The 24,318-nt window shown below is 42.3% G+C and overlaps 1 protein-coding gene across 1 annotated transcript in view; it reads left to right on the top strand.

Annotated features, from left to right (window-relative positions):
* Window positions 1-24,318, top strand: part of TOPBP1 (DNA topoisomerase II binding protein 1) — an 872,354-nt gene that overhangs the window by 128,891 nt on the left and 719,145 nt on the right. Inside the window, exon 12 of the mRNA XM_053715750.1 lies at window positions 8,848-9,020. Coding sequence (XP_053571725.1) covers window positions 8,848-9,020 — 173 coding nt within the window. The remainder of the gene's footprint in view (window positions 1-8,847; window positions 9,021-24,318) is intronic.

The following is a 24,318-nucleotide window of genomic DNA, read 5'->3' as shown; positions in this document are numbered from 1 at the left end:
ACAAATCTCTGCTCTTTCTGTTCTTTTTCACAGAAAGATTGCTATTCTTCCTGATATTCATTGTTTTGTACAAGCTTTGGTTCGTATAAAGCCTGTCATTAAGTCAATTTCTCCTCCTTGGAGTTTGAATTTGGTTCTGGGGGCTCTTCAAGCTCCTCCATTTGAACCTATGCATTCATTGGACATTAAATTACTTTCTTGGAAAGTTTTGTTCCTTTTGGCCATCTCTTCTGCCAGAAGAGTTTCTGAATTATCTGCTCTTTCTTGTGAGTCTCCTTTTCTGATTTTTCATCAGGATAAGGCGGTGTTGCGAACTTCTTTTGAATTTTTACCTAAAGTTGTGAATTCCAACAACATTAGTAGAGAAATTGTGGTTCCTTCATTATGTCCTAATCCTAAGAATTCTAAGGAGAAATCGTTGCATTCTTTGGATGTTGTTAGAGCTTTGAAATATTATGTTGAAGCTACTAAATCTTTCCGAAAGACTTCTAGTCTATTTGTTATCTTTTCCGGTTCTAGAAAAGGCCAGAAAGCTTCTGCCATTTCTTTGGCATCTTGGTTGAAAATCTTTAATTCATCTTGCCTATGTTGAGTCGGGTAAAACTCCGCCTCAGAGGATTACAGCTCATTCTACTAGGTCAGTTTCTACTTCCTGGGCGTTTAGGAATGAAGCTTCGGTTGATCAGATTTGCAAAGCAGCAACTTGGTCCTCTTTGCATACTTTTACTAAATTCTACCATTTTGATGTATTTTCTTCTTCTGAAGCAGTTTTTGGTAGAAAAGTACTTCAGGCAGCGGTTTCAGTTTGAATCTTCTGCTTATGTTTTTCATTAAACTTTATTTTGGGTGTGGATTATTTTCAGCAGGAATTGGCTGTCTTTATTTTATCCCTCCCTCTCTAGTGACTCTTGCGTGGAAAGATCCACATCTTGGGTAATCATTATCCCATACGTCACTAGCTCATGGACTCTTGCTAATTACATGAAAGAAAACATAATTTATGTAAGAACTTACCTGATAAATTCATTTCTTTCATATTAGCAAGAGTCCATGAGGCCCGCCCTTTTTTGTGGTGGTTATGATTTTTTTGTATAAAGCACAATTATTCCAATTCCTTATTTTATATGCTTTCGCACTTTTTTTCTTATCACCCCACTTTTTGGCTATTCGTTAAACTGAATTGTGGGTGTGGTGAGGGGTGTATTTATAGGCATTTTAAGGTTTGGGAAACTTTGCCCCTCCTGGTAGGAATGTATATCCCATACGTCACTAGCTCATGGACTCTTGCTAATATGAAAGAAATGAATTTATCAGGTAAGTTCTTACATAAATTATGTTTTTCTCACGTCTCTAAGTCCTTTTTTTTTTCTTTTTAATAATTTGTTACGAATTTATTTTAGGAGGCGTGTATACCATTTTTACATATTTTTATGTACAACTTAGTAATTCCAAATTGTATTTACAAATCTATTTTTTTTTTTTTAATAGCTTCTGTTTCATTCTTTTTTTTTCATCCAGAGATGCTATATATTGCTGTTGTCTGTCTTCTAGAATTCCTCTGGTTATGTAATGCAGATTTCAGGTGTTATCACTTCTTTAAATGGACTAGAAACAGCTGGGTACAGCTGAAGTAGCAGAGTTATTACTTTCTGTGCTATTGTTTTCCCTCCTGTACCTGCAGCTCTCTTTTAAGCCGTTCTCTTATTTTAACTCATAAAATCTGTTGGTAAAGCTCTGCATTTTAAAATGGGCAGATTTTCATATGATTTGTTGAAATTTTTATTTTAACAAACTGTATGTAGGACTTTGTTACCACAGAATGAAACCTCACAATCTTTATTCTTGTCTGTTTGGTATTGTTATTGGATGATGTCTTAGATGCTGCCTTCCTACTTCAACAGTTATTTTCAGTAAAGACAAAAAAGAAACAAAGACTTTAATTTTTATGTATCTTAAGAATAGTAGTCGGGGGGGGGGGGGGGAATGTACAATACTATAGGACAAAAATTTATTTTCAAACATACTGAGAGATTTCAAATTTAATTTTCTTCTTAAATGGAAAGAGTCCACAGCTGCATTCATTAGTTTTTGGAAATAAGAACCTGGCCACCAGGAAGACCCAAAGACACCCCAGCCAAAGGATTAAATACTCCTCCCACTCCCCTCATCCCCCAGTCATTCTTTGCCTTTCGTCCCAGGAGGATGGCAGAGAAGTGTCAGAATTTTTAAATTTTGTTTTTGTCTCTTATGGAGGGTAGTACTCTTCGACATGGGACAGGAGTTTTAAGTAGTCCTGTCAGTCTCTCAGTGAGGGCTTGGATGAAAGTTAGAGTCCGGAGATTCAGGGAGTTTCTTTCTGTGAAACCATCCCGACTCATATTAACAGCTCCTGAAGCAATTGGCGTTGTCGAACTTCGCTTCGCTGCCTGCTTTCTTCTCTCAAGTCCATGGCGGAGGCGTCACACTTGAAGATCGTTTCATTTTACTTTATTTGTCAATGTACTATAATGTGAATGTTTCCCGAGAGGCTACCACCTTGCGTGTCTAACTTATACATAAGGGTCTCAGTGAGTCTCTTTTAGTATCTTGGAATCGAGGGTTAATATCTCCTGAGGGGGTTTATTGAACAGGGGGGTTTATAATCATGTATGTTATGTGATTCAACCTGCTTATGTGTGATGTTTACTGGGCTCGTGGTTGGAACATTGAGGCCTTTGGAAGTGACGCAGCCTTTTGGTTGGGCGCACTTTTTTTGGACTGTACGGTTCACCTTGTGTTCAGGCGTGGTTATGTTAAGTTTTTAAATTTCCGCATTCCCGACTGCGTGGCAAAGGAAATTTTCTAGTCCGCAGGGGTCTGGTCATAGGAGGTGGTGAGTGCCCCAGCCATTGTGGGTGTCAGGTGCTGTTTTTGTTTTACTACTTTAGTCCATATTTAAATATCCTCTATCCAGTTATGGAGGATTCTGATGCTGAGACTGTGTTAATTTCAGATTCTGTTACAGAGGATTCTGATACTGAGACTATTTTGATTTCAGATTCTGTGTCCGTTGATGAATCCGGAGTGGCCTCGTTGACTCCTGTCAACCCGTTTTAGTTCCTTATGCTATTTCAGAGCGCCTGGTTCCTCGGGCTCGGGGAATCAAGGGACTGCTGAGCCATCCGCCTCTGGGAGTCCTGTTCCGAGAGGCGAGTCCTCTACCAAATCATACTTCTGCACATGCGGGTAACCCAGTTTATGGTTCCTCCATGCGGGGTGGCGTGTTTCCCCCCGGAGGTTGCAGCACGTTTATTTGAGTCCAGATGTTTATTTGAGAATGTGTTTGTGCCCTATTGTCCCGGGCCTTCCGCCTTGGGTAGGGCCTCTACAGTTCCCCGCAGGGGTATCTCCCTCAGTGGTATCTGCCTCAGTGTTGTGCCTTTCGTTACAGGATTGTGCGCCTTCGTGTGTTGCTCAGGCATGTTTTTCAGTTATTCAATGACCCTATCATTACCAGTTACGGGGATTTTCAGTTACGGGGATCTATTCAGTCATAGATGGCCGTGCATGGGAGTTTCCCGCTGCTTCACTCTATCTGACATTTGATTTCATCAGAACCTAGAGCCTCCCCCATGTGGTGGAGGGTTGGAGGGCTTAACGCCCCTTACCGCAGTTGAGCGGTCTGGCCTTCATCTTTTAGGCCTCTGGATTTGTCCTTTTGGGCTTGATCCAAGAGCTTGTACAGGATTGCTGTCTAGCATATGGAAGGTTTGCAGCTCTTCCCACCTTGCAGGTATACGCGGAAGCTGTTTATAGTGTTTCTAGACGCAGGTTTTACTCTGTCGTGTACTGTCTGTGAGTTATTGGATACCTTTGGGTCTTCTTCCATTATCTTCCGGTGAGTTGGATTTCCTTTTAGGGATCTGTGTTTCCGGGTGATGGTTGTTCCCTGCTGGGACTTTGTTTAGCTCAGGGTTTTCCGGAGCTGGGTAGTCTTAGTGCCTTTCTCTTCCTTGTGTCCTCTGCCTGAGCGGAGGTGATAGGGAGACTAGTCCTGCTAGTAGGGTTTTTTTGACCTGAAGGTATCCCTTGGTTGTCCTGAGGTTTTGGGAAGTATCTTCATACGACTTCTAGCCGTGCTCCTTGGAGCGTTGGACTTTAGATGGGGTGGTTCTTTCCTTTGGTCGGGGCTTTCGAGTTCTTCTCGCTATCCGGATTCTCTGGATATGCATCCATATCCCTTGTGTCTGGCTTTTTGGCCAGATGGAGTGTTTACTTCTAGGGTAAGGTTTTCTTGAACTATTAGGTGCCGGACCTGTTTTTTCCCGCTGAGACTTCCGGTTGCTGAAGCTTTGCTTGACCTTTTTCCTTACCCAGTTTTGGGTGGTTTTGGAATCTTGGATCTCAGGGCTGGTCAGGGTGTTCCATGTTTGTGGGAACTTGAGCCCAGATGATCCTCAGTGGTCTGGGGCTCAGGCTTCAAACCTAGGGACAGAGTGGTTCACTTCCACCTTCTTCCATCTACCTGACCGGGTCATGGTTAGCCAGGTTTTCTGAGTATTTTTACTCTTTGCCACAGGAGTAGCACATGTCTTCTTGTGCTTAGCTGTGTGGCTTGCGCCTCAAGGGTTGTTGGTTCATACCCAACTGCTGGCGCTGAATGTCCAATTTCCGGTGCGCCTTAGGGTTGCATTCCCCTGGTCAGCTTGCCAGTGTTGCTGTGGATTGGGTTGGCTGTGCCTCTGCTTGGCAAGCTATTTGTCGGGGCTCCATTCTAGGACATCTGTGTTGGGAATTTCTCTTCCCATTAGCTGGTGACTTCGGGCTTTGAGGAGTTGTTGCCCTTCCGGCATCATCCCTTTTCTTTAGGGGATATTTTCCTCCCTGTGGAGATGGAGTCCTTGTTTGGGGCTTCTCCTAGATGGGAGGCGGAAAGGAGGGATTGGTTCCCCTTGGGGTCTTGCTGGCTCCAAGTCAGACTTGTTGGGCCTTTATTTGATAGATCCTTTGGTCTATGGCCTTGTTGTCTGTTTTCAGAGTCGGGTTGTACTTGTACTCTGTGGGGATGGCTGTGCTATCCTTCCGCTCGTTCCTGTACCTGTTTCGGGATTCTTTGTTCCCCTGTGTTTGATCCCTGAGGCTGGGTTGGTCCAGCTGGGTGTGGATCTGTGGGTCAGGATGACCGAGCAGTCTAAAGCGCTACGTTCGGGTCGCAGTCTCCTATGGATGTGAGAGTTTGTTGAGTCTATCCTGTTAGCTCAGACTGCTAAGGTATAGATTTTTCTTTCACCTTGCTCCATTGATTTCAGAAGAGGGTTTACTCTTACTTCTGGTTTTGGGGGTATACTCTCCTCCTCGGGGGGCCTCGATTTGAAGTTTTGTGATCCCCTTTTTAGGGACCTGTGTGTAGGTCTGGAGATTTAGGTTGCCTGGAGCATGCCCTCTGTCCGGGGGTTGCTTTTGCAGTCTGTGTTGTCCTGTTATAGAATCTGTGTTCTCAAACTTGGGTTTTTTCTCCGGAGTGTATTTCACACTTTTTCATGGTCGGATACCTTGGTATTCTATGGTCAGACACTGGGAGCACTTTGCCTCTTCAGTTCCATTCCGTGCTTGCAGGATGTTGGAGAGAGGTCTGTTCTGTCTCTGTGCCCTGTCTTATCCCGGGTTTCGCTCGGTATTGGCGTGGCCTCCTTTCCCTGTTTGGGTTCCTTTGGGTCTCTGGGAGCTGGGCTCACTCTTAGATGTGTTCTTTTTTGTATTAGGGGACCTTTCGGTTTCCTCGGTCCTCCTTTGCCTAGTCGCCTTGGGGTTTTCGGCTAGTGTCCCCTTCGTTTGTGGGGGGTGAGCGGTGGGGGACCGTTTGTTGGGCGACGGTGTCTCCTGGAGGACTGTTGGCTCAGGCGAGTCCGTTTGCGGTCTCTAGTTTGGCTTCTGGAATAACTGCGAGTCAGTGTCATTGGGGCTTTTCCTCTTCAAATTTTCTCGGCTTTGGACGAAGCAGGGTTATTGGGAAGAGGTTCAGGCCTGGTGCCCTCAGTATAGGCCGCCAATGTACCCGTCTCGTCATTCCCAAAAGTAATGAATGCAGCTGTGAACTCTTTAAATTTAAGAAGAAAAACATAAAATATGCTTACCTGATACCTTTTCTTCTGATGGAAAGAGTCCACAGCTCCCCACCCGTAATTTTATGTGTGGTGTCCTTATATTCTTCTGGCACCTTTCACCCTGATATTTCTTCTACTGTTCCTTGTTCCTCAGCAGAATGACTGGGGGATGAGGGGAGTGGGATGAGTATTTAAGCCTTTGGCTGGGGTGTATTTGCCTCCTCCTGGTGGCCAGGTTCTTATTTCCCAAAAGTAATGAATGCAGCTGTGGGCTCTTTCCATCAGAAGAAAAGGTAATTATCAGGTAAGCATAATTTATGTTTTTACCATTAACCTTTCATTTGAATTTTGGGGTAAATCTGGAAAAATATTCACCCTAATAGCATTTTTAAATAGGGAATCTATGGACAGAGTTCTGAGCTTTAAAATTAAAGGGACAGTCACCTAAAAAAAATTGTTTAAAAAGATAGATAATCCCTTTATTACCTGTTCCCCAGTTTTGCACAGCCAACATGGTTATATTAATATACTTTTAACCTTTATGATTACCTTGTATCTAAGCCTCTTTTGACAGCCCCTTGATCACATTACTTTTTATTTATGATCTATTGACTTGCATTTTGGCTGTGTTGTGCAGAACCCACGGATGTGAGCACAATGTTATCTATATGGCCCACATGAACTATCAATCTCCTGTTGTGAAAAGCAAATACAAAAGCATGTGATTAAGAGGCTGTCTATAGTTAGAAACAGGCAGAAATTTAGAGGTTTAAATGTTATAAAGTATATTAATATAACAATGTTGGTTGTGCAAAGCTGGGGAATGGGTAGTAAAGGCATTATCCAAATTTTTAAACCATAACAATTTTAGTGTTGACTGTCCCTTTAGTTACTTTTTGAGGGTCATCCGCCCTTTTAAAATACTAGTTTTTTTAATCTTCTATAACCCACATGAATTATCATAGACAATAACTTTGTAGTTATAATCTTACTGCAAATAATTTTTTCATAACTTGTCCAATTATTACATTGTCCACTAATAATAATGAAAAGGTAATATATAAGAAATTGACTTCATAACTAGTAAATAATAAAGCTTATGAATAAAGTTTAAAGGACCAGTATGCTAAAAAATTGGTTTAGTGTCAATATAAGCATTCCGAATGAATATGTAAAACGTTAGTAAATACATGGAATCGAATTATGATTTGATAACATAATCATAAAGTTTTACTCACAGATTTATCTTATTTTCTACACATTCAGGATTTGACCTTAGAGAAGAAAAAACACACCCCAGCACGCCCTTGCAGCACCTCATATCTAATAAGTGCCGATTAATGTAGATTTTACACATGCCCTCATTACTATCACACATGTGCAAGTGTTAATGTGCCCGCAAGCTTGGACATAGCATTGCCTCGCGCATGCGCTTAGGTGTGTAGAGATATGGCGCACACGCTCAAGGCATCCCCCTCCTATGCCGGTGCACTTAGAGAGGAGCTTGGGCACAGAGGATAGAAGGGACTGAGCAGACCGTTTATGTAGTTTGTGGGAAGCTTTATATACCTCCCAACCACTGTGTTTGCACTGGGCACATTATTGTTTTGGATGTTAGGTGTTATTTTCAGGGGGGCAGTGTGTCAGTCAGAACTTGGCCTGGATCATACACTGTCACCTGGAAATTAATGGCTTACTTGATGGGATATCCCAGAGAACAGGAATCAGACCACGCAGCAATCAGTCTAACATCTGTTCTGTTTATTAGAAGATGAACAACATTTTTTATAGGCAGTGGTTACAGCATAGAGGGTTAACATGGTGACATGTTCATAACTACATCATCTTACATATTATTTCTGCAAGAACAAAGAAGCTAATTTAAAATATAACTGGTAGAAAAGGAGTGTTAGGGAGTCATTTCTACAGAAATACCTAACTTCAGATAACAGTAAATCTGAGCCTCATAGCCCAGCACAAATCAAGGCCGTTTGACATCTTGTAGAGATAACAGTGCATCCAAGCACATCGTCAGGGTCATTCTCAGGGCTATTCTAGCTATGCAAGTCTCCCTAACATCAGCATATTTCTCACTACATAATAAACTGTTAGAATAAACCTTTCTTAGACAAGATGGATGCCTAATACAAAATGGCAACTAGGACAAGATGGCGTTGGTAATGCTAACCTATCCTAACAGATGTTTAGCACATAAAAGTAATTTTTTTGTTGCAGGGAGCTTGTATTGTTGGCAAGCACTGACTGTACTATTTTTACCAAAGCAGCTTTGTTTTTATGACGATATGAAAGTAAGATGTAAAGATGTTTTACAGAATAATGCTTTACAGTGACTCCTGTAATCAATTAGTCACTTGCACCAACCAGCTCTGGACAAGAATAAAAACTGTTCACTTATGAACATAGAGTGCAGGTCCGTGTTTACACTTGCGGTGAATGGAGTGGCCGCACGTATTGAAAATATTCCTATGAGTAATGGTTATGTAGTTTACAAACTGAGTTATCAAAAAGTTATTTACTTTATAAATAAAAAGATTCGAACTGATTGATCTGCACTATTTTCATTAACTATTCATGACATTTCATTTAAAAATAGAATGATTTTTGGGTAAACTTTCCCTTTAAATATGGGACTAGGTAAAAATAAATAAACCTTTATAAGCACTTTTTTTTTACCTTTTTATGTGAGACTTGATCATATTAGTCTATTATTTGGCTTCTAAACGTTTTTTTTTTTCATTTTCAGGAGATGTGCATGGAACAAGAGATGCTGTTAGATCCTCAATCAAATGCTCTTTTCGCACCAGTGCCTTATTTGGAAGGTAGCACTCCCTTGCAGGGCTGTGTGCTTTCTGTCAGCCAATTTATGGGAGCAGAGAGGGATTCATTAGTGTTTCTTGCTGGCGTGCTTGGAGCAAAGTAAGTGGATAGTTTGATATATTAACAGGGATCAGTCATCCCTGATACAATATTTTTTTATTTTATTATTATCGGTTATTTGTAGAGCGCCAACAGATTCCGCAGCTTTATAAACATAGGCGGTATACAAGGTAGCATTTATAGGGATCAAATGGGTAGAGGGCTCTGCCGAGAGTCTTACAATATAGGCATTTTAAGGTGCATCATACTAGCATTTCTAACACACATGTAAACTATTCCTTAGTTACAAACTATTTTCTTAGTTTTCAATGATATCTAGTTTACTAAATGATGAGTTGTTCTGTCCTTGTGTATATCTGTAGAATTTTGATATGCCTTTTTAAGCATTAAAAAAAAAAAGTTTGTATCCTTCAGATCGTATAAATGATACTTCATGAAATGGGAAGTATGCATCACATAAATGAGTAACAATACCTTAAACATTGTAGTAGTGCCTTTTCGTAATCTGTATCATGGCAGACATTCTCTTTCACTTCCACGTTTTTTTTTTTTAGTTTTTTTTTTTAGAGATATTCATTTCTTCTGTTAAGTGTGATCAGTCCACGGGTCATCATTACTTCTGGGATATTACTCCTCCCCAACAGGAAGTGCAAGAGGATTCACCCAGCAGAGCTGCATATAGCTCCTCCCCTCTACGTCACTCCCAGTCATTCTCTTGCACCCAACGACTAGATAGGATGTGTGAGAGGACTATGGTGATTATACTTAGTTTTATATCTTCAATCAAAAGTTTGTTATTTTAAAATAGCACCGGAGTGTGTTATTATCTCTCTGGCAGAGTTTGAAGAAGAATCTACCAGAGTTTTTGTTATGATTTTAGCCGGAGTAGTTAAGATCATATTGCTGTTTCTCGGCCATCTGAGGAGAGGTAAACTTCAGATCAGGGGACAGCGGGCAGATGAATCTGCATAGAGGTATGTAGCAGTTTTTATTTTCTGACAATGGAATTGATGAGAAAATCCTGCCATACCGATATAATGTCATGTATGTATACTTTACACTTCAGTATTCTGGGGAATGGTACTTCACTAGAATTACACTGTAAGAAATACATAAAGCTGTTTAATAACTAGAGATTATGTTTAACGTTTTTGCTGGAATGTAAAATCGTTTTCATTTACTGAGGTACTGAGTGAATAAATGTTTGGGCACTATTTTTCCACTTGGCAGTTGCTTAATCTGTTTTTCTGACAGTTTCTGTTCTCCCTCACTGCTGTGTGTGAGGGGGAGGGGCCGTTTTTTTGGCGCTTTTACTGCATCAAATATTTCAGTCAGCAACTCATTGTATTCCCTGCATGATCCGGTTCATCTCTACAGAGCTCAGGGGTCTTCAAAACTTATTTTGAGGGAGGTAATTTCTCTCAGCAGAGCTGTGAGAATTATAGTTTGACTGAGATAAAAAACGTTTATTCTGTAATTTGTTTCCTGCTTTCAGAATTTGTTATCTTTGCTAATGGGATTAAACCTTTGCTAAAGTTGTGTTGTTTACAAGGATTGAGGCTATAACTGTTTCAATTTATTAATTTTCAACTGTCATAGATCTTCTGTGCTTCTTAAAGGCACAGTACGTTTTAATATTATTCTAATTGAATTGTATTTCCAAGTTGCAAGTTTATTTGCTAGTGTGTTAAACATGTCTGATTCAGAGGATGATACCTGTGTCATTTGTTGCAATGCCAAAGTGGAGCCCAATAGAAATTTATGTACTAACTGTATTGATGCTACTTTAAATAAAAGTCAATCTGTACAAATTGAACAAATTTCACCAAACAACGAGGGGAGAGTTATGCCGACTAACTCGCCTCACGTGTCAGTACCTACATCTTCCGCTCAGAGGGAGGTGCGTGATATTGTAGCGCCGAGTACATCTGGGCGGCCATTACAAATCACATTACAGGATATGGCTACTGTTATGACTGAGGTTTTGGCTAAATTACCAGAACTAAGAGGTAAGCGTGATCACTCTGGGGTGAGAACAGAGTGCGCTGATAATATTAGGGCCATGTCAGACACTGCGTCACAGGTGGCAGAACATGAGGACGGAGAACTTCATTCTGTGGGTGACGGTTCTGATCCAAACAGACTGGATTCAGATATTTCAAATTTTAAATTTAAACTGGAAAACCTCCGTGTATTACTAGGGGAGGTGTTAGCAGCTCTGAATGATTGTAACACAGTTGCAATACCAGAGAAAATGTGTAGGTTGGATAAATATTTTGCGGTACCGACGAGTACTGAGGTTTTTCCTATACCTAAGAGACTTACTGAAATTGTTACTAAGGAGTGGGATAGACCCGGTGTGCCGTTCTCACCCCCTCCGATATTTAGAAAAATGTTTCCAATAGACGCCACCACAAGGGACTTATGGCAAACGGTCCCTAAGGTGGAGGGAGCAGTTTCTACCTTAGCTAAGCGTACCACTATCCCGGTGGAGGATAGCTGTGCTTTTTCAGATCCAATGGATAAAAAATTAGAGGGTTACCTTAAGAAAATGTTTGTTCAACAAGGTTTTATATTGCAACCCCTTGCATGCATTGCGCCGATCACGGCTGCAGCGGCATTCTGGATTGAGTCTCTGGAAGAGAACATTGGTTCAGCTACTCTGGACGACATTACGAACAGGCTTAGAGTCCTTAAACTAGCTAATTCATTCATTTCGGAGGCCGTAGTACATCTTACTAAACTTACGGCGAAGAATTCAGGATTCGCCATTCAGGCACGCAGGGCGCTGTGGCTAAAATCCTGGTCAGCTGATGTTACTTCTAAGTCTAAATTGCTTAATATACCTTTCAAAGGGCAGACCTTATTCGGGCCCGGGTTGAAAGAGATTATCGCTGACATTACAGGAGGTAAAGGCCATGCCCTGCCTCAGGACAAAGCCAAAGCCAAGACTAGACAGTCTAATTTTCGTTCCTTTCGTAATTTCAAAGCAGGAGCAGCATCAACTTCCTTTGCACCAAAATAGGAAGGAGCTGTTGCTCGCTACAGACAAGGCTGGAAACCTAACCAGTCCTGGAACAAGGGCAAGCAGACTAGGAAACCTGCTGCTGCCCCTAAAACAGCATGAATTGAGGGCCCCCGATCCGGGATCGGATCTAGTGGGGGGCAGACTTTCTCTCTTCGCCCAGGCTTGGGCAAGAGATGTTCAGGATCCCTGGGCGCTAGAGATAATATCTCAGGGATACCTTCTGGACTTCAAATACTCTCCTCCAAGAGAGAGATTTCATCTGTCAAGATTGTCAACAATCCAGACAAAGAAAGAGGCGTTTCTACGCTGCGTACAAGAGCTCTTGTTAATGGGAGTAATCCATCCAGTTCCACGATCGGAACAGGGACAGGGGTTTTACTCAAATCTGTTTGTGGTTCCCAAAAAAGAGGGAACTTTCAGACCAATCCTGGACTTAAAGATCCTAAACAAATTCCTAAGAGTTCCATCGTTAAAGATGGAGACTATTCGGACAATTTTACCTATGATCCAAGAGGGTCAGTACATGACCACTGTAGATTTAAAAGATGCTTACCTTCACATACCGATTCACAAAGATCATTATCGGTACCTAAGGTTTGCCTTCCTAGACAGGCATTACCAGTTTGTGGCTCTTCCATTCGGATTGGCTACAGCTCCAAGAATCTTCACAAAGGTTCTGGGTGCTCTTCTGGCGGTACTAAGACCGCGGGGAATCTCGGTAGCTCCATACCTAGACGACATTCTGATACAAGCTTCAAGCTTCAAACTGCCAAGTCTCATACAGAGTTAGTGCTGGCATTTCTAAGGTCACATGGATGGAAGGTGAACGAAAAGAAAAGTTCACTCGTTCCACTCACAAGAGTTCCCTTCCTGGGGACTCTTATAGATTCTGTAGAAATGAAGATTTACCTGACAGAGGACAGGCTAACAAGACTTCAAAGTGCTTGCCGCACCCTTCATTCCATTCAACACCCGTCAGTGGCTCAATGCATGGAGGTAATCGGCTTAATGGTAGCGGCAATGGACATAGTACCCTTTGCACGCTTACACCTCAGACCACTGCAACTGTGCATGCTAAGTCAGTGGAATGGGGATTACTCAGACTTATCCCCTTCTCTGAATCTGGATCAAGAGACCAGAAATTCTCTTCTATGGTGGCTTTCTCGGCCACATCTGTCCAGGGGGATGCCATTCAGCAGACCAGACTGGACAATTGTAACAACAGACGCCAGCCTTCTAGGTTGGGGTGCCGTCTGGAATTCTCTGAAGGCTCAGGGACAATGGAGTCAGGAGGAGAGTCTCCTGCCAATAAACATTCTGGAATTGAGAGCAGTTCTCAATGCCCTCCTGGCTTGGCCCCAGTTGACAACTCGGGGGTTCATCAGGTTTCAGTCGGACAACATCACGACTGTAGCTTACATCAACCATCAGGGAGGGACAAGAAGCTCCCTAGCTATGATGGAAGTATCAAAGATAATTCGCTGGGCAGAGTCTCACTCTTGCCACCTGTCAGCAATCCACATCCCGGGAGTGGAGAACTGGGAGGCGGATTTCTTAAGTCGTCAGACTTTTCATCCGGGGGAGTGGGAACTTCATCCGGAGGTCTTTGCCCAAATACTTCGACGTTGGGGCAAACCAGAGATAGATCTCATGGCGTCTCGACAGAACGCCAAGCTTCCTCGTTACGGGTCCAGATCCAGGGATCCAGGAGCAGTCCTGATAGATGCTCTGACAGCACCTTGGGACTTCAGGATGGCTTACGTGTTTCCACCCTTCCCGTTGCTTCCTCGATTGATTGCCAGAATCAAACAAGAGAGAGCATCAGTGATTCTAATAGCACCTGCGTGGCCACGCAGGACTTGGTATGCAGACCTGGTGGACATGTCATCCTGTCCACCTTGGTCTCTACCTCTGAAACAGGACCTTCTGATACAGGGTCCCTTCAAACATCAAAATCTAACTTCTCTGAAGCTGACTGCTTGGAAATTGAACGCTTGATTTTATCAAGACGTGGGTTTTCTGAGTCAGTTATTGATACCTTAATACAGGCTAGGAAACCTGTTACCAGAAGGATTTACCATAAGATATGGCGTAAATACCTATATTGGTGTGAATCCAAAGGTTACTCTTGGAGTAAGGTTAGGATTCCTAGGATATTGTCTTTTCTACAAGAAGGTTTAGAAAAGGGTTTATCTGCTAGTTCATTAAAGGGACAGATCTCAGCTCTGTCCATTCTGTTACACAAACGTCTGTCAGAAGTTCCTGACGTCCAGGCTTTTTGTCAGGCTTTGGCCAGGATTAAGCCTGTGTTTAAAACTGTTGCTCCACCATGGAGTTTAAACCTTGTTCTTAATGTTTTACAGGGCGTTCCGTTTGAACCCCTTCATTCCATTGATATAAAGTTGTTATCTTGGAAAGTTCTATTTTTAATGGCTATTTCCTCGGCTCGAAGAGTCTCTGAATTGTCAGCCTTACATTGTGATTCTCCTTATTTGATTTTTCATTCGGATAAGGTAGTCCTGCGTACTAAACCTGGGTTCTTACCTAAGGTAGTTACTAACAGGAATATCAATCAAGAGATTGTTGTTCCTTCTTTATGCCCAAATCCTTCTTCAAAGAAGGAACGTCTACTGCACAACCTGGATGTAGTCCGTGCTCTAAAATTTTACTTACAGGCAACTAAGGAATTTCGACAAACGTCTTCTCTGTTTGTCATTTACTCTGGGCAGAGGAGAGGTCAAAAAGCTTCCGCTACCTCTCTTTCTTTTTGGCTTCGTAGCATAATTCGTTTAGCTTATGAGACTGCTGGACAGCAGCCTCCTGAAAGAATTACAGCTCATTCTACTAGAGCTGTGGCTTCCACTTGGGCCTTCAAGAATGAGGCCTCTGTTGAACAGATTTGCAAGGCTGCAACTTGGTCTTCGCTTCATACTTTTTCCAAATTTTACAAATTTGACACTTTTGCTTCATCGGAGGCTATTTTTGGGAGAAAGGTTCTTCAGGCAGTGGTTCCTTCTGTATAAAGAGCCTGCCTATCCCTCCCGTCATCCGTGTACTTTTGCTTTGGTATTGGTATCCCAGAAGTAATGATGACCCGTGGACTGATCACACTTAACAGAAGAAAACATAATTTATGCTTACCTGATAAATTCCTTTCTTCTGTAGTGTGATCAGTCCACGGCCCGCCCTGTTTTTAAGGCAGGTAAATATTTTTTAATTTATACTCCAGTCACCACTTCACCCTTGGCTTTTCCTTTCTCGTTGGTCCTTGGTCGAATGACTGGGAGTGACGTAGAGGGGAGGAGCTATATGCAGCTCTGCTGGGTGAATCCTCTTGCACTTCCTGTTGGGGAGGAGTAATATCCCAGAAGTAATGATGACCCGTGGACTGATCACACTACAGAAGAAAGGAATTTATCAGGTAAGCATAAATTATGTTTTTCTCCTACATTGGTTTGTCCGGTCCACGGCTTCATCCTTACTTGTGGGATATTCTCTTCCCCTACAGGAAATGGCAAAGAGAGCACACAGCAAGAGCTGTCCATATAGTCTCCCCTCTGGCTCCGCCCCCCAGTCATTCTCTTTGCCTGCTCTGAACAAGTAGCATCTCCACGGGGATGGTAAAGAGTATGTGGTGTTAGTTGTAGTTTTATTTCTTCTATCAAGAGTTTGTTATTTTAAAATAGTGCCGGTTTGTACTATTTACTCTACAACAGAAAGTGATGAAGAGTTCTGTTAAGAGGAGTATGATTTTAGCAACAGTAACTAAAATCCATTGCTGTTCCCACGCAGGACTGTTGAAACCAGAGAACTTCAGTTGGGGGGAACAGTATGCAGACTTTTCTGCTCCAGGTATGACTAGTCTCTTTTCTAACAAGGCATAGTAATGCTAGAAGACTGTCATTTTCCCTTATGGGATCGTTAAGCCATTTTCTTAGACTCATAACAGAATGAAGGCTTATAAATGGGCTCTATACTGGTTGACACTATTGTGGGCTAAATCGATGGATTTATATATTATTTATATGACTTTTGGAGTGTTTTGTGACTTTGAAACACCTTTGGGAACGTTTTTATTTTGCCTGGCAGTTGTTTAGACACCTAATCTAGTCAGGAAGGCCCCTTCACTCTGGTATGCAGAGGGAGGAGGCCTCATTTTCGCGCCTCAGTTGCGCAGTTACTTTTGGAAGCAGTGCATGCAGCTTCATGTTAGAGGGTCCTGTGGCCATAAAGACGATTTCAAGAAGGCTTATTTCTGTGTTGAATAACCCCCAAGGAAGGTAAAAGCTGCAGCAAAGGCTGTGGCAGGGACTGTAGTGGGTTTAAACTGGCAAATTGAACAATTAGCTCCAGTTTGCTCATTTAAGGGGTTAGAGACTTGAAATTTGGTGTGCAATACTTTCAAAGCATTAAGACACTAGGGTGCAAATTTTGTAAAAATCGGATATTTCCTTCATAGTTTTTCAAACATTCAGAAATAAAGTGTGCTCTTTTTATTATTTAAAGAGACAGTAACGATTTTGTTTAAAAACGGTTTTATTGCATTAATAGCCTGCCAAAGTCTGTCTAACATGTCTATACCTTATGTTCTGTGTGTATGGAGGCCAATGTGGTTCCCCCTTTAAATGTATGTTCAAATTGTGCCATGACGTCCAAACAAAGTAAGGACAGTACTGTCACATTTAATAAGGTTGCTCAAGATGATTCTTCAAATGAAGGTAGTGGGGATAGTTCATCATCCTCTCCTTCTGTGTCAACACCAGTTTTGCCCGCGCAGGCGACACCTAGTACATCTAGCGCGCCAATGCTTGTTACTATGCAGCAATTAACTGCAGTAATGGATAATTCTATAGCAAATCTTTTATCCAAACTGCCAGCATTTCCCAGAAAGCGTAATTGCTCAGTTTTAAAATACAGAGGATGAGCAAGTGGGCGCTGACGATAATTTATCTGTTATACCCTCACACCAGTCTGAATTGGCAGTGAGGGAGGGTCTGTCTGAGGGAGAAATTTCTGATTCAGGAAAAGTTTCTCAGCAGGCAGAACCTGATATTGTGGCATTTAAATTTAAGTTAGAACATCTCTGCGCCCTGCTTAAGGAGGTGCCAACTACTCTTGATGATTGTGACTCTTTGGTGATTCCAGAGAAATTGTGCAAAATGGACAAATTCCTAGAGGTCCCTGTGCACGCTGATGCCTTTCCGATACCCAAGAGGGTGGCGGACATAGTGACCAAGGAGTGGGAGAAGCCAGGTATACCCTTTGTCCCACCTCCTATATTTAAGAAAATGTTCCCCATTGTCGACCCCAGAATTGCATGGCAAACAGTCCCTAAGGTTGAGGGGGCAGTTTCTACGTTGGCCAAGCGCACAACTATTCCCATTGAGGACAGTTGTGCTTTCAAAGATCCTATGGATAAAAAATTGGAAGGATTGCTTAAAAAGATATTTGTTCAGCAAGGTTTCCTTCTCCAACCAATTTTGTTCATTATTCCTGTCACCACAGCGGCGCATTTTTGTTTCGAGTAACTAGAAAATTCGCTCCATAAGGAGACTCCATATGAGGAAGTCATGGACAGAATTCACGCACTAAAGTTGGCTAATTCCTTTATTTTAGAAGCCGCTTTTCAATTGGCTAAATTAGCGGCGAAAAATTCAGCTTTTGCTATAGTGGCGCGCAGAGCGCTTTGGCTAAAATCTTGGTCGGCGGATGTGTCGTCCAAGACAAAACTGCTTAATATTCCTTTCAAGGGTAAGACCCTTTTTGGGCTAGAATTGAAGGAGATTATTTCAGACATCACTGGGGGAAAGGGCCATGCCCTCCCACAGGATAGGCCTTTCAAGGCTAAGAACAAATCTAATTTTCGTTCCTTTCGCAATTTCAGGAACGGACCGTCCCCTAACTCTGCAGCCCCTAGACAAGAGGCTAACGCTTCCCAGCCTAAACCAGCATGGAAACCAATGCAAGGCTGGAACAAGGGTAAACAGGCCAAGAAGCCTGCTGCTGCTACCAAGACAGCATGAAGGGGTAGCCCCCGATCCGGGACCGGATCTAGTAGAGGGCAGACTTTCTCTCTTTGCTCAGGCTTGGGCAAGAGATGTTCCGGATCCCTGGGCACTAGAAATAGTCTCTCAGGGGTATCTTCTAGAGTTCAAGGAACTTCCTCCAAAGGGAAGGTTCCACATGTCTCGCTTATCTTCAGACCAGATAAAGAGACAGGCATTCTTACATTGCGTAGGAGATCTATTAAAGATGGGATTGATACATCCAGTTCCGACAGCGGAACAAGGTCTGGGGTTTTACTCAAACCTGTTTGTAGTTCACAAAAAAGAGGGAACTTTCAGGCCAATTCTGGATTTAAAAATTCTAAACAAATTTCTCAGAGTTCCATCATTCAAAATGGAAACCATTCGAACGATTTTACCAACAATCCAGGAGGGTCAATACATGACTACCGTGGACTTAAAGGATGCGTACCTACATATTCCTATCCACAAAGATCATCATCAGTTCCTAAGGTTCGCCTTTCTGGACAAACATTACCAGTTCGTGGCTCTTCCGTTCGGTTTAGCCACTGCTCCCAGAATTTTCACAAAGGTGCTAGGGTCCCTACTAGCGGTTCTAAGACCGAGGGGCATTGCGGTGGCACCTTACTTAGACGACATCCTAATCCAAGCGTCGTCCCTTTCCAGATCAAGGGCTCATACAGACATTGTATTAGCTTTTCTCAGGTCTCACGGGTGGAAGGTGAACATAGAAAAAAGTTCCCTTTCCCCGTCCACAAGGGTTCCTTTTCTAGGAACAATAATAGATTCTGTAGAAATGAAGATTTTTCTGACAGAGGTCAGAAAGTTAAAGCTTCTAAACGCTTGTCAAGTTCTTCAATCTATTCCTCAGCCTTCCATAGCTCAGTGCATGGAGGTAATAGGTTTAATGGTTGCAGCAATGGACGTGGTTCCTTTTGCTCGAATTCATCTAAGACCATTACAACTGTGCATGCTCAAACAGTGGAATGGGGATTATGCAGACTTGTCTCCTCAGATTCAAGTAGACCAGTTAACCAGAGACTCACTCCGTTGGTGGTTGACTCAAGATCACCTGTCTCAGGGAATGAGTTTCCGCAGACCAGAGTGGGTCATTGTCATGACCGACGCCAGTCTTTTAGGCTGGGACGCGGTCTGGGACTCCCTGAAAGCTCAGGGTCTATGGTCTCGGGAAGAGTCTCTTCTCTCGATAAACATTCTGGAACTGAGAGGGATATTCAATGCACTCCTGGCTTGGCCTCAACTAGCGAAGGCCAGATTCATAAGATTTCAGTCGGACAACATGACGACTGTAGCGTACATCAATCATCAGGGGGGAACAAAGAGTTCCTTGGCGATGAGAGAGGTATCCAAGATCATCAAATGGGCGGAGGATCACTCCTGCCATCTATCTGCAATTCACATCCCAGGAGTAGACAACTGGGAGGCGGACTATTTGAGTCGTCAGACTTTCCATCCGGGGGAGTGGGAACTCCACCCGGAGGTCTTTGCCCAGTTAACTCAACTATGGGGCATTCCAGACATGGATCTGATGGCGTCTCGTCAGAACTCCAAGGTTCCTCGCTACGGGTCCAGATCCAGGGATCCCAAGGCGACACTAGTGGATGCATTGGTGGCGCCTTGGTCGTTCAACCTAGCTTATGTGTTTCCACCGTTTCCTCTCCTTCCCAGGCTTGTAGCCAGGATCAAACAGGAGAAGGCCTCAGTGATTCTGATAGCTCCTGCGTGGCCACGCAGGACTTGGTATGCAGACCTGGTGAATATGTCGGCTCCACCATGGAAGCTACCTTTGAGACAGGATCTTCTAGTTCAAGGTCCATTCGAACATCCAAATCTAGTCTCTCTGCAACTGACTGCTCGGAAATTGAACGCTTGGTTTTATCTAAGCGTGGGTTTTCAGATTCAGTTATAGATACTCTGGTCCAAGCCAGAAAACCTGTGACTAGGAAAATTTACCATAAGATATGGAAAAAATATATCTGTTGGTGCGAATCCAAGGGATTCTCTTGGAGTAAAATTAAAATTCCTAGGATACTCTCCTTTCTCCAAGAGGGTTTGGATAAAGGGTTGTCAGCGAGTTCTCTAAAAGGACAGATATCTGCTCTGTCTGTTTTGTTGCACAAACGTCTGGTAGCAGTGCCACATGTACAGGCATTTGTACAGGCCTTAGTCAGAATCAAGCCTGTCTACAGACCCATGACTCCTCCATGGAGTCTAAACTTAGTTCTTTCAGTTCTTCAAGGGGTTCCGTTTGAACCTTTACATTCCATAGATATTAAGTTTCTATCTTGGAAAGTTCTGTTTTTGGTTGCTATTTCTTCTGCTAGAAGAGTTTCTGAATTGTCTGCTTTGCAGTGTACTTCACCCTATCTGGTATTCCATACAGATAAGGTTGTTTTGCGTACCAAACCTGGTTTTCTTCCAAAAGTGGTTTCCAACAGGAATATTAACCAGAAAATAGTTGTTCCTTCTCTGTGTCCGAATCCAGTTTCAAAGAAGGAACGTTTGTTACACAACTTAGATGTGGTGCGTGCTTTAAAATTCTATTTAGAAGCAACAAAGGATTTCAGACAGACTTCATCCTTGTTTGTCGTTTATTCTGGTAAGAAGAGAGGGCAGAAAGCTACTGCTACCTCTCTTTCTTTTTGGCTGAAAAGCATCATCCGATTGGCTTATGAGACTGCCGGACGGCAGCCTCCTGAACGAATTACAGCTCACTCTACTAGAGCTGTGGCTTCCACATGGGCCTTCAAGAACGAGGCTTCTGTTGATCAGATCTGTAAGGCAGCGACTTGGTCTTCTCTGCATACTTTTGCCAAATTTTACAAATTCGATACTTATGCTTCTTCGGAGGCTATTTTTGGGAGAAAGGTTTTGCAAGCCGTAGTGCCTTCCGTTTAGGTAACCTGACTTGTTCCCTCCCTTCATCCGTGTCCTAAAGCTTTGGTATTGGTTCCCACAAGTAAGGATGAAGCCGTGGACCGGACACACCAATATAGGAGAAAACAGAATTTATGCTTACCTGATAAATTTCTTTCTCCTACGGTGTGTCCGGTCCACGGCCCGCCCTGGCTTTTTAGTCAGGTTTAAAATTTTTTATTCCATACACTACAGTCACCACGGCACCCTATAGTTTCTCCTTTTTCTCCTAACCGTCGGTCGAATGACTGGGGGGCGGAGCCAGAGGGGGGACTATATGGACAGCTCTTGCTGTGTGCTCTCTTTGCCATTTCTTGTAGGGGAAGAGAATATCCCACAAGTAAGGATGAAGCCGTGGACCGGACACACCGTAGGAGAAAGAAATTTAGGTAAGCATAAATTCTGTTTTTTACTCTTAGTATCTTAACAAATACTATTTTACCTTTAGATTATGCAGATTGATGACAGATTGAAGTTTTATTGTGAAAATTAGATATTTGTATACAGTAAATAGATGTGTTTTAAGTATATTTGTATAAGGTATGAGTTTTTCCAAATATAGACTAATCATAAATTTATAGGGACACTGAACCCAAAAATTTTCTTTCGTGATTCAGATGGAGCATGCAATTTTAAGAACCTTTCTAATTTACTCCTATTATCAATTTTTCTTTGTTCTCTTGCTATCTTTATATGAAAAAGAAGGCATCTAAGCTTTTTTTCTTGGTTCAGACCTCTGGACAGCAGTTTTTGATTGGTGGATGGATTTATCCACCAATCAGCAAGGACAACCTAGGTTGTTCACCAAAAATGGGCCGGCATCTAAACTTACATTCTTGCATTTCAAATAAAGATACCAAGAGAATAAAGAACAATTGGTAATAGGAGTAAATTAGAAAGTTGCTTAAAATTTCATGCTCTATCTGAAAAATTTGGGTTCAGTGTCCCTTTAAGAGAGTATTCAGCTTGCAATAAAAAGGTGTGTGGGTAGCACTGAGCTTTTTATAGGTAGTTACAATTTAAGGGGATATAAAAAATGAGATGTTGTGAAATAACCTTTTTAGTCCTGTTTTTAAGTTAAAAAAAAAATAAAAAAAATATGCATTCATCATTTTTATTTTACTTTTATTTTGGTAAAAAAAATCCCATGGTTTTTGTGGTAAAAAATATTGTTTCTTTTTAATGAAACGATGAGTCCACGGATCATCTAATTACTATTGGGAATATCACTCCTGCCCAGCAGGAAGCGGCAAAGAGCACCACAGCAAAGCTGATAAATATCACCTCCCTTCACTCCCACCCCAGTCATTCTCTTTGCCTACGTTAGAGCAAGGAAGTGGTAAAGTTAGGCGTTAGAAAAGATTCTTCAATCAAGAGTTTATTATTTTAATTGTTTTAATACAAGATTGTGCTGCTTTGTCCTAGGGTGTAGCTGTAGTCCACATCAGTCTCTTCAGTAGGTCAGTGGTGGCTTTAGAGCAATGGGAACTTGTGGGACATAATTCTCACTGCTCCTCCCATATAATTTATGCTGCCCTAAAAGCCTGAGGGGAATACTCCTTTTTTTTTTTTTTTTTTTTTTTTTTTTTTTTTTTCTTTCCACAAGTCTATGTGAGGGAGAGGAACTCTTAAACCTGGTGAGCTATCTTGCTGTTGGGCAGATTTGTGAAGTAAGTGCTGACTTATTTATTTCTGGGGAAGAAGCACTCAGAAAAAGTGGGCAAGTCAAGGTAAAGACAAAATAAGGGCTAATTTAAGGCAAAGCACATTTTGAAGGGACATTTACTCTTTCCTATACTGGAGAGGACTTTCAGACAGCTGGGTTTGCAGGCACTGGGGCTGAGAATAGTTTGCGTGGCTGTACATACTGGTGGTTTCACTTTTCCCAGCAGTTAAAATATAAATCGATATGCTGACCGGGAGATTGTTATCTTGAGACGCCCACGAGGCGGCAATCTACAGTGCGTGCCACTTTCTTTCTTACTTCCGAGAGTGGCGGAGACAGGAATCAAGGGGTTATCTAGAAACGCATGATTGTCTCAAAGCATGCGTTTCTAGGACCGGAAAACGGCCATCTCATCTGCTGCTGGAGTCCGGATCGTTTGACTACTTAAATGGTCTAACTCCGGTGTTTGCAGGGCAGGTAGGCACCTAAGCAAACAAGCTGAGGTGTAGAGGTGTTTATTTTCATTTATTTAGCTTAATACCGCTTTCAGCAGTTTTTAGTAAAAAAGTTGCGGTTTAAAATGTAAAGAGACCGTAACTTTTTTTCTCAATCTTATTTTTTATTAAAAATGTGAGAATATTATTGCTAATTTAATCCATTGAGAGTCGGAATGGACCAAGAGGCTTTGCAAAGTGTCACTTTGTGTTTTGATGCCAATGTGGAACCATCAATCCCTTTCTGTTCCTCATGCATTGAGAGAACTTTAAATTACAGGGATAGACTTTTTTCTGATCCAACATTTTCCAAGGAGGATGCTGTTCAGGAGTCTAATGTAAATGTTCAATATATGCCGCAGCTTTCTCCTCAAGCGTCCCAACTTGTATCGCCCACACATACAGTGCCCTGCGCTTCCTCTCTAACTCTCCCTGGAGTTACGTTGCAAGACATCACTTCTCTCATGTCCTCTGCGGTTTCTAATGCATTATCTGCCTTTCCCATGTTGCAGGGGAAGCGCAAGAGGAAAAGTAGACATTCAGTAGGTGAGGTTACTGACGCAGTTGTTGCTATTTCGGATGTACCCTCCCAGAACCCTGAGGAGGAGGATCCTTCGGTAGCATCTGAGGGTGAAATCTCAGACTTTGACAGTGTATTTCCTACTGATGATACTGAAGTTGTATCCTTCAGTTTTACGCTTGAGCACCTCTATCTGTTACTTAAGGAGGTTTTAGCTACATTAGACAACAGCAACACTATGGTCGTAGTTAACGTGAAGAAATCCAGTAAGCTAAACAAATATTTTGAGGTACCTTCCTCAATAGAGGTTTTTCCTGTACCAGACCGAGCTTCTGAGATCATTGCTAAGGAGTGGGAGAGACCGGGTATCCCTTTTTCTCCATCTCCTATATTTAAAAATATGTTTCCCATAGCTGACTGTCAAGGAGGCTTGGCAAACAGTCCCCAAGGTGGAAAGAGCTGTTTCCACCCTGGCCAAGAGAACTACTATCCCCATAGAGGATAGTTGTGCCTTTAAAGATCCTATGGACAAAAAATTAGAGGGGTTACTCAAAAAGATGTATGTACACCAAGGTTTACAATGGCAACCAGCTGTGTGCATTGCTACTGTCACTAGTGCGGCGGCGTATTGGCTTGATGCGTTGTCTGATGCTATTAGGACAGACA

Source organism: Bombina bombina, chromosome 5, assembly GCF_027579735.1.
Source record: "Bombina bombina isolate aBomBom1 chromosome 5, aBomBom1.pri, whole genome shotgun sequence".
Lineage (NCBI taxonomy): Eukaryota > Metazoa > Chordata > Amphibia > Anura > Bombinatoridae > Bombina > Bombina bombina.
This window is presented reverse-complemented; position numbering and strand designations above follow the sequence as displayed.